Source organism: Cyprinodon tularosa, unplaced genomic scaffold, assembly GCF_016077235.1.
Source record: "Cyprinodon tularosa strain WSP-4 unplaced genomic scaffold, ASM1607723v1 ctg658, whole genome shotgun sequence".
Lineage (NCBI taxonomy): Eukaryota > Metazoa > Chordata > Actinopteri > Cyprinodontiformes > Cyprinodontidae > Cyprinodon > Cyprinodon tularosa.
The window spans coordinates 83,228-98,359 of NW_024039405.1; the positions used below are offsets into that span (position 1 = coordinate 83,228).

Here is a 15,132-nt window from a genome sequence, read left to right on the forward strand (position 1 = left end):
TGCTAGGATATCTTTTAAGCTAGCTGTAGTAAGGCATGTTGTGCAATAAACAGTCTGTGATAATGAGGAGTAGCAATATCATGGGATATAACGTGTTTAAGTTTGCCCCTGATTGGTCTTTGGGAGGTTTAACATTTAGCATTACTGTAACAATCCATTTTGAGGTATTTACATTTTTTTTTTTCATATTTTACTGAAAACAAACTTCAGAGAAAAATACAGCTCATTAATTTACAGAGAAAAGAGATTGATTTCCCCTCCAAAAAAATAATCCTAATCTGAAAACTGCCAGAGATCTCAAGGTTTCATATGGACAACTGAGAAAAGGATGACCTGAACATGCTTTCTACTCACACTAGAAGGGGGAAAAAATTCAATATCAATATATATCGCTATGTAATTCAATTCAGTTACTGTGATATGAAATTTCAGATATCTCAACGATATACACTACTGTCAGTGATTACAGCATTTTCACTGACTGACCCTCTGGGTTTCATGTGGCTTTATCTATTTTGTTGATGGATGGATGGATGGATGGATGGATGGATGGATGGATGGATGGATGGATGGATGGATGGATGGATGGATGGATGGATGGATGGACTCTCTCCTCCTCAGGGAAACCCTTATATCTGTCCACTACCTCTTTCAAATGGAGGCTACCACACTGAAAAAATAATGCAGCCGTTTTTGGTTTTTACTTAATCATATTTATTTACTTTAACACATTTTTTATTTTTATTTTTGCAGTCTAGAACATAAAACAATTGTGTTAAAGTAACTACATATACTTAAGTAAAAGCTGTTTCATAATTTTTTTCAGTGCAGCTCTGAAATGAGCAGACATGATATATGTTTTTACCATGTCATCCAGCCATAACTCTGGTTAAAGGGATTTTTATGCTCCCATTATGCAGGTCAACAGTTCTACCCAACATTTGTCAATGTCCTCATGTTTTCAAAGTGTTGATTATGACACCGGATTGATATATGCTACTGCCACTAGAGGGCCGATCAAATTTAACATCCATATTTAGAGATATTTCAGGCGATGGCAAATGTACAAGAAAGTTATGATAATAAACACTCAGCAGGATAAAGGAAGGCGGAGCAGTTCTCCCCTATTCTTCATCAGATAAAAATTCTTGCATGAACAAGATAATTAATCATGGACTGAAATACAGATTAAATTAAACCAGAAGATGGAGAGAAAGCTGGGTCCATATATGCCTCTGTGTAGTTTATGTTGAGCATGAATGGCCCTTAAACCTGCTCCTTTGCCCACCTAAAAAGTAATTTCTCTTGAATCCACTTCTTGCAACACGATTATGAAATAATGTTTTTTGCTGAATCCTAACATAAAGGATCAACCAAAGGAAGAGTGCTGGGACACAATAAAAATAAAGTATTTTTTTTTTCCATGGATAAAATATATTTATATCAGTAACCACAGGGTTTAAACAACTGAATCATAAAACCAAAAGTTTAACCCATATTTTGTTTTGTTTTATGGATAACTTCTTAACACTTAAGAAATATCTATCTAATTCAAAGACAGCATGGTCTGATCCCTACCTTGAAGTTTTTACTTCAGCATTTGATGAGTTTTCATCTAAACCTTCATAAGTTTAAAAACAGACTCTGAAGAGCATCATCAATTTCCTTTGGGCTGCTGGGTAAACACATTATTTCCGCAGACCTTTGATTAAATCTGTATAAATCGAGAAATCTCCTGCTCTGAGCTGAATGTGAGGCACTTTTGAAATGGGCTTAAAAAAAATTAAAGTTTGAGAAGGAAAAAATGTTTCAGATATCTTAATCAGTAAACTTTGCAGGGAAGTTATGCATAATTAAAACTAAAAGTGCTCCCCTGGCTATGGCCTCAAAGGCTTCATTAAATACTGAGTTGTCCTGCAGCTTCTTGCTGCTGGGGCACACAAATGGAGCATCAAGAGTTATCTACTTACAGTATCCACATCTTGTTCCTCCTTCAAACACAAATCCATTTGGCACTGGTCCATATCTGCGCAAGTCTGGCAGGTTCCAATGGCCGATAATGACGGGAGGAAAGTCCCGGATGAGGGCCAGAAGGTTGTTGCACAGATGTAGAGTTGCAGGTCCAGTCTCCAGCCTGGTCCCTGGTAAAACTCCAACACTGAATCTGTGAACTGAGCAGACAGAGAAGTCTAAACAGAGCTGCAACAAAAACACAATAAAATATTTTATCTTTAAAACACCATTGAATCACTACAGTTTTAAGTACATTGCTGGCATTTCATTAAATGTCTTATTTGGACCTTGTTTTAGCAAAAGACTAATAAGATCGAATATCTTCTTCAAAAATACCTTGACCAAGACAGACAGCAGTACAGAAACTCAACCAAGTTGGAAAACACCAAGCATATAACATAAATAAACATGCTGACAATAAAAAAAAGGTACCACAAAGGACTAAAAGCTTCACCATGTGCTAAAGTGAGCCGATGGCAGTTTCTAAAGTACCTCTATTGGCCACTAATGAATTCTTAAATAACCAGGTTCTAAAGACTTATTTGTAACTAATGTTTAAGTTAGCAAAAACCAAATCATTCTGACAAAAAATAAGCTTCCAGTGTTTGGGGTTTCATTACCAAAAAAAAACACTTAAACAGCCAGAAGGCCCAGCAAAAATATCCACATATTTTAAAAAAAATTTAAGTAGATTTTGTTTGGATTAAATTTTGCCAACAGAAGGAATGGCGTAGTGGTGGGAGCATCAGACTACTCAAAGTAAAAATCCAGTGCAACCAGTTGCCCTCAGAAGTCATCCAATCAGCAAGCAGAATTAACCTATGTGATCAAATCACAGTGTATTGTTTTTTTAAAGCCTTTGACATTTGTAGGAGAAGGTGGGCAAATCATCTTAAATCATCATCTTAAGGACCAAAGAACCCATCATACAGGTGAAGAAGAATGCTGTGAAGGTCAAAACCTGCTAAGATGTGGCCGTTCACGATTTGATAAGCAGCCAAGAAGCCTCTGGTAACTCTTAAGACGCTATAAATCCACAACTCAGATGGTGCACTTTATAAACATAAACTTAATAAATCAACGATAAGATAAATGCTATTGTTGAAAGAAGCCAAGTTTAGTTGCAAAGTGTATGACATGTTGTGCAAATTAAAAAAACTAACGCTAACCCAATCCTTTTACTCTAACCTTAAAGAAAAGGTAGAATACACGCTACCAGAGGTAGGCAACACCCGGGGAGTGCCCTGTCCTGCAGGTTTTGCATGCATCCCTGCTACTACACACCTGAAAAAAAAAGGCCAAAACAATTTTCATTGTTGATAAGTTTTGCAGATTTCCAGCAATTACCATCTTTTTGTTTTAGGTGTGAGAAGGGATGCATGCAAAAGTTGCAGGACAGTGGCACTGGAGGAACCAACATTGCCTACCCCTGCATGCTACCATATACACTCCTAAAGCTACTAGCAATGAACATGTGTTCATGTGTTGAAAATGTCGAGGTTAATGTGAAAACAATATCTGCTACCTGTCATTTACGTACCTTGGGCCTCAGTATATGATGAACGGGATACTCAGTATATGATGTGCAGGGAGCTTTGATCAAAGGGGTCAGTATTTGACAAGTTAGGGGACAAAATGTGTTGTTTTTCACAATCTACTACCTGGAAAGTTAAAGCTGTGGGAAAACTGATGGTGTGATGGAAAACTGATAATGTACCTCATCTTGATTACTTCCTTACTAAAATGTGGCATCAATGTTGCATGGAAGAACTGAAATAGGTGATGAATATATAGCAATCTTGTCAGAGTTACTGTTAGAGGCTATAAAATACTTAAATCCAGAGCTGCAATGGAAAGCTTTATACTGGGCATAAACTTGTATTAGAATGGCTGTATCAAAGTCCAGACAAAAATCGAACCGGAGATTGGTACATTTATACTCAAAGAGGCTCTCCATCCAGTTTGGATAGTTTTGCAAAAGGAAGAAAATTCAAACTTCTGTTTAGAACTAGTAACGTCAGAAAATAGTTCTAAACTTGTAAAAAATGGGATTCTGTAAAACATGGACTCTGAAAGGGTGAATACAAATGCACAAATGAAGGTTTTTAGGTTTCATATTTTATTTCAACAAATCAATATAGTGTGTTTGAATTATTCTTTCTTTAAAAATTCAAAATAACACATTAAAGTTTGCCATAGGTAAAGACACAAATTCTGCAAAACTATACGAAGCATTAAAACTCAGTAGAAAAGGTTTATTATAGCGATGATTGCAATACAAACATATTTGGAGAAGGAAGCACACCATACACCCCCATTATAGGATTTAAAGTCAATGCAGTTAGATTAGGCTACAAAAGGATTATTTTAATAAAAATAAGAAAAATATTAGGTTTTAGGATGACCACATCAGCCTAAAACATCCAAAGTAATGAGTTTTAGAGGTCTGGAAGAGGTGTTATGACAAATAGATTAACAGGTGTGTGCTTCCACAGCTTCCTGAGAAGCAGGCCAGCATTAAGGAGCCACAGACAAACAGATAAGGCTAATGCTGGCGACATTGCCGAAGCGTTGGCCCGCCGCATCACATCATCACTCAGGTTAAGAGGTTCATACAGGCTATGAAAGCACCAGGCACGGTGGCCATCAGCCAGCATTTGGGGCGGGAGGGAGGGTGATTGGGGCTGGAATGTGACATCTGTGCAGGTTTGGATGATTTCCACTTTGTGACATTAAGCAAAAGGCCACAAATGCACACTAAGTTGATAACATACTGCCACGACTGAATATTTTACTAAGCTTGTTTGTTTAAATAATGACAATTCTAAGGTCCTGTTTGAATCCAATCAAGCTTTGCGTATAAAACACTTAGAAAATGTATTGCACAGACTCGGCTAAAAGTCACTGGCTCCTAAAGCATCTAGAGCATCCCAGTAGGCAATGAGAATATTAGAAACTACACAAACATAGTATTGATGTAAAATAAAAAAAATAAAAAAGCCAATAATCACCATTAAACCAACAACCAACTAAACAACAAAAGCCTGAGTGAAAATATGTTTGTCTTTATATAGGTTTAAAAATGGCTAGAAGCGAGGACTACCTTATAAAGAAATAATCTCTTGTTTACTTTGGGATTCCCACAGCTCCTCTTCCTGCTAAAGCTGACAGTAATAACTTTCTCAATTCTGTTATGTCCATCAATGGCCCATCATTTCTTGGTTCTTGGTTTTCTCAGGCTCTGGATGTGTTTCATCTATTCACACTTTCCCCTGATTTTATCTTCAGGCTATATAATAAAAGTATTTTCCCACCAAAGTTAAAATTCATGAAAAATTATTACATAACAAATTCCTTTTACCTAAAAAGATTTAACACAAACGTACTAAATAAACCTTACATGATAGAAATTTATTAGTTTAATTTATCGTATTTACTTGAAATACATAATTGTCAGGTTTATGCATTTAGTATAAGTAAAGATGTTTAAATTTAATACTAATGAGTATAATAATCTTTTTCTGAGTGTGCCCATCTACATTGTATTTTTCTATATTTTCTCCCTTCAAAGGTAAATATGTGCAAAAACAGAATTCAACGCTTGTGGTTCCGAGCTCCTTCTACCATATTGCTGTTGATCCATTATTAAAAATCTAAAATAAATGTAGATCCTAATCAGATAAATCAGATAAAGAAATAAAATCCATATGTTAAGATTATGTTTACCATAAAGGGTCTTTAAAAAAAAAAGTAGCTGAAAAACAGATTGTTTCTTTTGAGAGATTTCAGTCTCGCTTTCATAAGCAGTTTAATATCAGCTGACTCTAAACCAACCATTGTAATGTTTCTGCTGGATATTACATCTGTCTCTCTGACACTGTTGATCGCAGTGTTTTGATCAAGAGTCTCCAAGGGGTAGAAGCTTTATTAGGTGGAGCTCTAGAGTGCATTAACTCCTATATTTCTACCAGAACATTTTCATTCTGCTATGGCACTGCAGTGTCGTTTAGGTTAATTCTCCTTATTCCACTAGAATGATAAAATATAACAACAAAATCAACAGCAGTGTTAGAGATAATTTTTGTGATTTTATTTCACCTTGTCCTGATATACTTTGAACTTTGAAAAGGATTTTTTTTCCAGATGATTTTGAAAAACAACAATAAATAAATGCACTTAAAAAATATTTCAAACAAACAAACAACCGAATACCCACAAAAAGAGACAGGTTAACATCAAACCAAACTCCAATTTCCTAACAAACTAGATTCACCTTAACATGAATAGAAACAAATAAATCTGTCGGTATAGACATCCGGAGAACTGACATTAATGAATGGAAATTGTCTAAAAAGGGGTATGAAGAAGTAAAAGTTATTTTTCATACCCCCTCTCCCTCTAACTGTAAAAAAAGAAGTGCAAAGTTTTTTGTTTTTTTTACATGTTTTATTTTTTGACCTAAAAGGCAAGTTGATTGAAATGTATAAGTCTTTTTTTTTTTCTCAAATGCTGCAAGAGAGAAAAACATTTTTTTTTCACCAACTCATTCTACTACGTGTTTATTTTTTTAAAGTCGCTTATACAATCTTACTTTCCAGAATCAGATTTGCAATTTTTCCACTATGTCAGACTCACCACCGGTAACTGAAAATGGGGATGAGGACATAGGATAATGATTGACAATTAGGAGGACCACTTATTTTGATATTGCACCCAGAAAAAGAACATCCTCCACTATACCTTTATGTATTTCAATTTACAAACCGCCATAATGAAATCACAGTTCTTTATTCTATTACTTTTACTACCATTCTTTGTAATTACGTTTACGGAAAAGCTTATAGGATATCTTAAATGTGTTTTCAAGAAGATGCTTTTTCAACTGGACTATGATTTATTATAAAGCAGCTGCACATCTGTTATTTACTGAAACACTTTAATGCAGCATGTTTATACAAAGGCAAATCAGTTTGTGTCAGATGCTTTTCAGTATCTGACTCTTATTTCAAGCTTTGAAATCTCTCATTAGTCTTTAGATTCCTCCCTCGAATCTGTGAATGTAAATATGCTTGTTGCATCCCATCAAGAAAACAAGGTGAGTTGCTTAGTTTGAGTAAATATTTTCAACTTTCCTTTTAGGAGGTTTTGGATTCAGGGTTGGACACATGTGTAGCCAAGAGCTACCGGGGTGTCTGAACACATACAGAGTATTTATTTGCACAACTCAGTTTGCAATGCAACGTTCTGCAGCACAACGTTTTAAAAGCGACACATCAAAAAACAGAAAAGACCCCCTAGCTATCACTAAGCAATCTAGCTATCACTTGCAGCTACAGGGGAGAAAGAAGGTGGAACAAACCTGAACTTAATGACAGCTGTTAGTTAGAAAATTAGATTGGCTATCGTGTAGTTAGTTAAAATTGAGAATGGTTAGTATTATTAAAAATGATAACTGAAACATTCGTCTGCAACAACACGCGGGAGGCTCCAGTCATTGGCAAGACACCTTTGATGGAAAAAAAGATCTAATTGCTGCGAGCAGCAGCCACCACATCTCTTTGTCATACACTAGATACATTCATATATTTGTGGTTTGCCTAAATTAAGAAGCACAAAAAAAGTGTCCCCTCTATAACTGACTACCAACTAACCAACTTTTTTTCTTCCTAAATGATGTTTATGAATTCTAATGTAACGTATTCTATTAACAAATGTTGAAACACATAACACATCACTATAACAGCTGGAAAAAAAAGCCTCTGAAATATATTCTCCAGAAATCACGGCAAGATTTCATCAAAAGACGACTGTTCTGACTGTTATCCAATCAGGGCTCTACTTTCTCCCCGTTAACCTCAATAATCAGAGGCTAAAACTACAACAGGGATTTCTATAGAGACTGACCGGTGTCGTGCCAAACGAGTTATCCCCGACAGAATTTGTATCCCCTGCGTCGGGAGCGCGCATTCAGCTCCGCCTCATTACCAACACATTAGAGATTGTGCCTGAAAGCAGAATAAATAGCTGGTTCATGCACAACTTAAAATCAGATGCATTTTAGAGCATATTAATGCTTTTTAAAGACTAAATTTATGAGGTTTAACAACATTTCTTAAGAATAATTTTATGAAATTTGGTGGGGAGTTTTTGCCTCCCTAGTATTCAATGAGAAATCGCCACTGTTAAAGAGTTTTCTGATGACACCGCCACCTGTGGCCAAAACACAGAACTGCACTCTTCTGCTCGTTCTCGTAGAGTGTGTCTGTTCTTGAAAAAGTTTTTTTTCAAAACCCTATATGGAGTTGCCATCGGTGCCTGACTTGAGCTAGATGCTTCTTCTTTTGTTTTTTTTGTTTTTACAGCCTTTGTTACTCATTTTTTCGACAGTAGGCTGACAGGAAAGGGGGGGGGGGTGAGAGAGGGGGAGAGACATGCGGCAAAGGACCACAGGTCGGATTCGAAACCGTGTGAGCCACATCGAGGACTAAGGCCTCCTTACATGGGTCATGCGTGCTAACCGCTGCACCACCTGCACGCCCGCAAGTTGCCTCTGTGTTGGACTCATTAAAGATGGACGTGCTTGACTTCACATCTACCGAACAGCACGGGAAATTCCAACCCAAAGTACATGCAGGAAAATAGCCTACAGGCTTATAGATGCATTGGTGCTGAACTACTGTCTGCTCATCAAACTATGTTTTTTGTCGTAGATGGTCAAATAAACAGGCCGTTTTATAGATATTTTACAGTAAAAACGTACAAAATGTCTCTTAAAGGTAAAAGAGTAAAGAATGTAAAGAACTGAGCAACAGAGATGTCAACTGGCTAATTAATTTAGCAGCAGCAAATACTGAAACATTTGAACGTTTCATTCCTATTCTTTAACCAATCAAAACTAAGAATTGATGGAATTTTCAGTCTATAAACACATGAACCAACAACAAATAAACTTTGATTAACCTCTTTTAAATCAAGCCAACTTAATGGAAACACAGCACACTTCCTAATACATTGCAATGTTCTTGTATTTGCTTTTATTGTGTCTTTAGCAAATAAAAAACAGATCAGCAAAATTTGGAAAAAGACAAGAAAAGCATAATCAGAGGATCCTGAGTCAAAGGTTTAGCAGCTGATCATGTTCAAAGTGTGAATGTTGGTTATCAGCTCAGAGGAAATTTGGAGGTAGTTCTCACCCTCTCCGAGGCTGTATCGCAGACGGAGCTCCCAGGCCTGCAGGGTCTCCCTGCTGTCAAAGCCAAGCAGAGCAGCCTGGTTCAGGCAGAGGATGGCCAGAGTAAAAGAAACCCCTTCATACCACTGTCCAAGTTCTAGGCCGCAGATCTGCTCCAACGTGACAATCCCCTTCTCTTTGTTGCCCTGGGCTTTGTCTGATTTGTCTTTAAAAACTAATAACACAAGGCAGTCTGGAAGAGAAGGAAAAGAAGAGTTTCAAACAAGATAGGGGACAAAACTTGCTTCCTTGTTTTATTGTAAATATAAAAATTAGGGGTACATACAACTTAGTTACCTTGCTTACATATTAAAGATGAATAAAAATTAATTATTTTAGTTTAATGCAGAGAAAACCAGCACAGTTAATACACTGCATGAAATAAAAACAGAAAAAACCTTTCCAGTTGAGTTAAAATTTTAAATATTATATATTGTTAAATAAATGTCTGTTAAATACCAGAAGAGGGAGAGAGGGAGAGAGAGAGACTAAGGTGCCACGATGATGCCATGGCTTGGAAAGCTTCTGTCCCAAATCCCAAAGATTTGAGTTAAACAAATAGGACACCCCACATATATTTAAGGCAACACCTCAAAGAGGGATCTCTTGTATGACAAGATATTAGGAAGCAAACTTTAGATCTCAACAAGTCAGATTCCTCCTTTCATACAATTACCACCTAAAACTGGATTGTCCATCAGTTCAAATGATATCAAGGCATAATCTGCAAATGGACGTCCTATGGAGGATGACGAGTTCCACAATTTAAAAAGATTTAATATATAAATTATGAAAGAATTATCTAAATGTATAATAAATGTATTATTATAAATACAGAAGATATTTAATCACTATATAATCAATTATATAGGTCTCAATGAAATGTAGGGATTATATATTAAGAAGTGAAAGTGAGGTGGCGCCAAAGCCTTTCTCAAGCACCTATCAAGGTGCTCATTCATGAGCCTATCAATATTTTTTTTTGATTATGTTAATGGTTGAGAATTCTGCTTCACAGCAGTAGGTTGAGCCAAACATAATCAAAATGTGCAGAGTCATCTTTGAGCACGCCATTACACTTTTCTTTCACCAGTTCACTGCAGTTCTTCCATTAGTCCACACTTTCTCTTCTCACTTTTTCTCATCATATTCTCCTTTTTTCCCATCGCCCGGCTTGCCACAGGTTTGCCTTCTGTGTCTAAAAGTGGCTGGCCACCCAGACTGACAAAGCTCTTTGGCTCATTCGTATCACATGTAGCCTGGTTCCTGGGGGCTCTGGAAGTCTTTACCATATTAACAGGAGAAGCGGCGCAAGTGAAGTTAGACACTGTCGTCTGACTTATAATTGTTTTCAATCAGGTTGGGTCCGGGTAGCAACCAGGTGAGTACGGATCCTGACCGCGTCTTTACCAAGTACAATCATTATTGACTAAAACACTAATTGATAGGAGACCGATTACATCATATTGAACTTTAGACATCAGGGCACACAGGTTGGACTCAAACCAGCAACCTTCTGCCACCATATTTTATATCCTACACAAACTGGGAGATGCATTACTTTGTAGAAAAGGTACATTGCAATACAAGCTAAATAAAGACTCCAGACTTTCAAAGAAATATGCCTGTTTAGCCAAAAAAGAGCTTTTCTTCATATGCAGTCCTTCACAGGTTCATGGTATAAAACAGAACTGAATCATTGCATGATAGAAAATGACAAAATATTAAATAAAATTTGTCAACTAACCCAAAATAATCAATGTCTGCATAAAATAAAGACCACAGACTTGACTAACTACGGACCAGCATTTTAGAAATTGAAAGAATTGTGTGAGATGGAACCATAGTAATCGGTTTTTCTCATTAAGGATTCTCCTAAAACTTTTTAACACATTTATGTGAGCTTTTGCTTTCTAAATGCCCTGTGGTAAACTGTAGCAAACTGATGAAGACCTTACTGAGTTCAAAAGCTGGTCTAGCTTGAGCGTTTGCCCTCTATAAATATTTCTAACCTTTAAAGGACAACTTCTACATTTCCTATATATGTTTCCTCTATGTCTGATAGTACTGTTAAACATATTTGGCTTTAACAGAAATGCTTCTTTACTTGAACAGCAAGAAGAGCCAAATTGTTTTCACATACAAGACATGTAGTTTGAACCCATTTTGTTAAATACTGGCATGTTTCTATGATTAAAAAGGTTTCATGTGCTGACTTTATTTATCGTTGACTCTACATTATGACCTACAGTAGCTGTCGGCGTGTCCTCCAACCTGTTGACACCTCTCAACCAATCAGTGTCAGCTGACTAAACAACAGGGTGTCCACTTATTGATGTCCTTTAAATACGCACTCACACAGGCACACACTGAGGAACACTGAGCATTAGTGAAGACAGCTGTATCAACACTGACATCAAAGATCTGAGGAGGAGCAGCACCCAGCCCTGATCCAACCTGTGGAGCATGTTAAGACCCCCCACCCAGCCCCCGTTTCTCTACCAGACCAATTAAACTTCCATATATTCATTTTGATAAGTTTAAATTTGAAACCTTTAAGAGTCAGGGGTCATTTGTATTTTTACTAATTTGTTCAAATATCAGACAAACATTCATATTATTTCATCAAACTGTTAGTAAGATTTCCCATTACTCCATACATTGTTCATCTACAGACATCCATAAAGAGAAACTAGAAAGACTGAATAACCTGACTATGGGAAAAAGCCAGAGCACTTGAACCCTGGGATCAATGGGAAGATCATTTGAACTCAAAATAAGTGAGGATTTTAACCAGGAACCTTCATGTTTATATTTGCAAGAAGGTCAAAACACTAAAACTAAAATGAGCACTGTTTTGAAAATAAGTTGCAATTCGGTTAAATTATGAAAAAACACAAAGTCAAAGCATCTACTGAAATAAACAATTTATTCTAATTCAGTTTTAATTTGATCTTAGAATACAAAAAAATGTTTAGTTCATAAAATGTAGACTTGTTAAATGATTTAAACCCAAACACAGATGGATATTCTCAGCTTTTATGCGACCAAACCATCATCCTCCCTCCACCTTCCAGCTGAGGATTTCTTGGCCGTGCATAAACAAATAGTAGATATTTGTGACGTTATGAGAGCACCATTTATTTAAAAAGCTTATATTTGACAACAACAAGAAAAGGTTCACCTTAAAGCTGAAAATATATACTTAACCCCAGATTAATGCTCTTCCATCATGGTGCAAAGCAAGCTGCGCACTGATGTGGAAAATACTCTAAATCAATATTTTCTTACCTGCTACAGGCGACGGCTTGCGAAATACGAGCCACCTAGTCTTCCACTGTGAGAGGGAAACAAAACAAAGTTTTATGCTTGCGCAGAAGTTATTGAGTTTATTCCCCACAGAGCGAATAAAGACAATAAGGGAAGCACCTTTTTCCCATCTCTCAGTCTGGCGTATCCCTCCACGACAACAGAATCCGTCATCTTCAGTCATGGTTCCTGACAGCTGCACAGTCGCTGCCTGAATGAGGGGTCACTTTCAAAATAGCTGCTCTGCTCGCTCTGCCCCCACCCCTGCAGCCACAGCAAGGAGGGCACATGGGGGAAGAAATGCCATGACCGGGGCCCTGTGTCTGTCTATCCGTCCTTCAGGGCACTAACAGCCAGGGTGCCACCTGGACTGGGCGGAACCACCTGCTACTGCCGCGAAAATTGGGTGACTACAGCCAACCACATGATTAAAAAACATAGGCTGTCAACAGAGCTGATTTTGATACAGTAAATATTTATGTTAAAGATCAAAAAGATATATTAGCAGAATTTAGAAATGGATAAAATCAGCTGCTTTGGTCGTTGATGTGGTTTGCAATACCATGTAGAAACGTTGGTATAATCAACCAATGGTTTGGGTCATGGTTTGACTCTGGTACCCATTTGTGGGTCAGAAGCTGAAAAGTTTGGGAGTCTCTGATCTAAACGATTCTTTATCCTGATGGAAGGAGAATCTCAGTGCAAGTCTCAGGTTGTTTTCTTTACTAAAACATGTTTAGCTTCATCCGTCTTCATGCATCTTCATCCGTCTGTCATGAAGGTTGTTTGGAATGTTGTTTAGATGTGGTAGAGATTGACACATAATGGAGCCTGGATTAATTGTGGCTTGACTATATGACTTTGGGAGCTTTAAGGTGCATTCACTCTGAATGTGAACATGGAGCGAATGATTTACATGTTATCCACATTTAAAGCCAAAACCATGAGCTTAAATGGCAGAGTGAGTAGAGCGAAGCGATAACTGCAGAGGCACAGTCAAATAGAACATAAATTCACCAGAGGTAACTTTTCTGTCTATCCACTCTCCATTAATCATTCAGTGACTGGATGTGGACACAGAACCCACTGACCTGTAGGGCAGTGGTTCCATAGGAGCAGAGTTTATGAACCCTGGTGTAGACTGATGATTGGTCTTTAGTATTAGCCCTACCACCTTTTTTTTCCAGCTAAAGAGGGTTGCGAGGGTTGGATTTGCATAAACCAGCCAGAAATCCACTGAATAATAACAAAATAGGTCTGAATTTATCTCCAAAAAAGTGTTCAAAGATGATAAACTGGGGCCAAAAACAGAGGTCATTTCAATCTGAAAAACTCACACAAAAGAAATCCAATTAGAAGAGTTTTATTGATACATTTACTTTAGTCTTTGGGGCTCATACCCCGGCAGGAAACATTGGAGTTAAATTTATTTTGCTTTGATATGCATAAACAGGAGTAAGAGTAGGGATGTTTCCCCGAGGCCTGAAACTGGTGTGAAGATGGATGAAGTTGGTCAGTCCATGACTGCTGTATGAAGAGATCCAGTGGACTGCATGAGTTGGTACTAGTGCTTCACTCTGGGAACTGGAAGAATCCAGCTTGGTTACTCAACACAGGTTGCATGAACCTCTCCATGATGAGCAAGCATGGAGCGACAGTGGAGAGGAAAAACTCCCCGTTGGGAAGAAACCTCTGGCAGAACCAGGCTCAACATGGCGTTCTTCTACCGGACCGGTTGAGATGAGACAGGGAACGCAGCAAGAGTCCGGGAGGAATGACCCTCTGATGAAGCCTTAGCTATGATGGTGGAGAAGGGGCTGAAGGTGGGTGAATCGGGTCGTCTGAGTCAAAGTCCGACATGGTGCAACCACTGCCAAGGCTTTGGATAGCAGACTGAGATGAGGGTTTCGCGACCTTTTAAGATGAGCAAAAGATGCTGATTGGGTTTCATGGAGGTGTGGTTCAGAACTGATTGGTTTGTGACGGAGGCGAGCATCATTTATTCAGTTGAACTTCCGCCTAGGCTCCATGAAACAGACTCAAGTTCAGGTACTAACAAAAAACTGAAACACAAACTGACCTGTTATACACGACATGAGGGAAACTTAAATATTGGCTGATCAGACCACTGTTGACAAGGGGGATAACTGACTATTAAACTAACAAACAAGAAAACTGAATTAAACAGACAAATACTTGCCAGACAAGCACTTTTTAAATATTATTTTTTTTTTTTTTTACAAAACTATCCAAAACAAAAAATATCTAAACACATGATAAACAAATGTCCCCTCGCATTACAACAAGTGGTATGACCCGCTGATTAGGCTGAAACGACCATATAAGGAGACGAAAGCTGGAGCTCATTGTAGCCTTCTAGCAACAGCTCCAAAGGAAACTGGCATCTCAAAGAAAAAGAGATGAATCAATCGCAATTTAAACAAAATATAATAAACAAATAAAGTTAAATAATAATAGCCAGTTAAATGTCAAGCTAATGAAAATATTTGAAATCTAATTGTAACTCATTTTTAAAATGAAAAATATACAGTAACCACTCATCTTTAGTATGCGACAGC

The 15,132-nt window shown here is 37.5% G+C and overlaps 1 protein-coding gene across 2 annotated transcripts in view; it reads right to left on the reverse strand.

Annotated features, from left to right (window-relative positions):
• Positions 1–12,845, reverse strand: part of LOC119799310 (protein Dok-7-like) — a 61,575-nt gene extending 48,730 nt beyond the window's left edge. The window contains exons 1-4 of one of the 2 annotated variants that reach the window (XM_038309143.1): positions 12,674–12,845; positions 12,536–12,581; positions 9,207–9,437; positions 1,971–2,171 (exon numbers count right to left, since the gene is read on the reverse strand). In XM_038309143.1, the coding sequence (XP_038165071.1) occupies positions 1,971–2,171; positions 9,207–9,437; positions 12,536–12,581; positions 12,674–12,727 (532 nt within the window). In that variant the 5' untranslated portion in view covers positions 12,728–12,845. The remainder of the gene's footprint in view (positions 1–1,970; positions 2,172–9,206; positions 9,438–12,535; positions 12,582–12,673) is intronic. The other variant, XM_038309144.1, reaches the window with a different exon arrangement.
• Between the last annotated feature and the right edge of the window lie 2,287 nt (positions 12,846–15,132).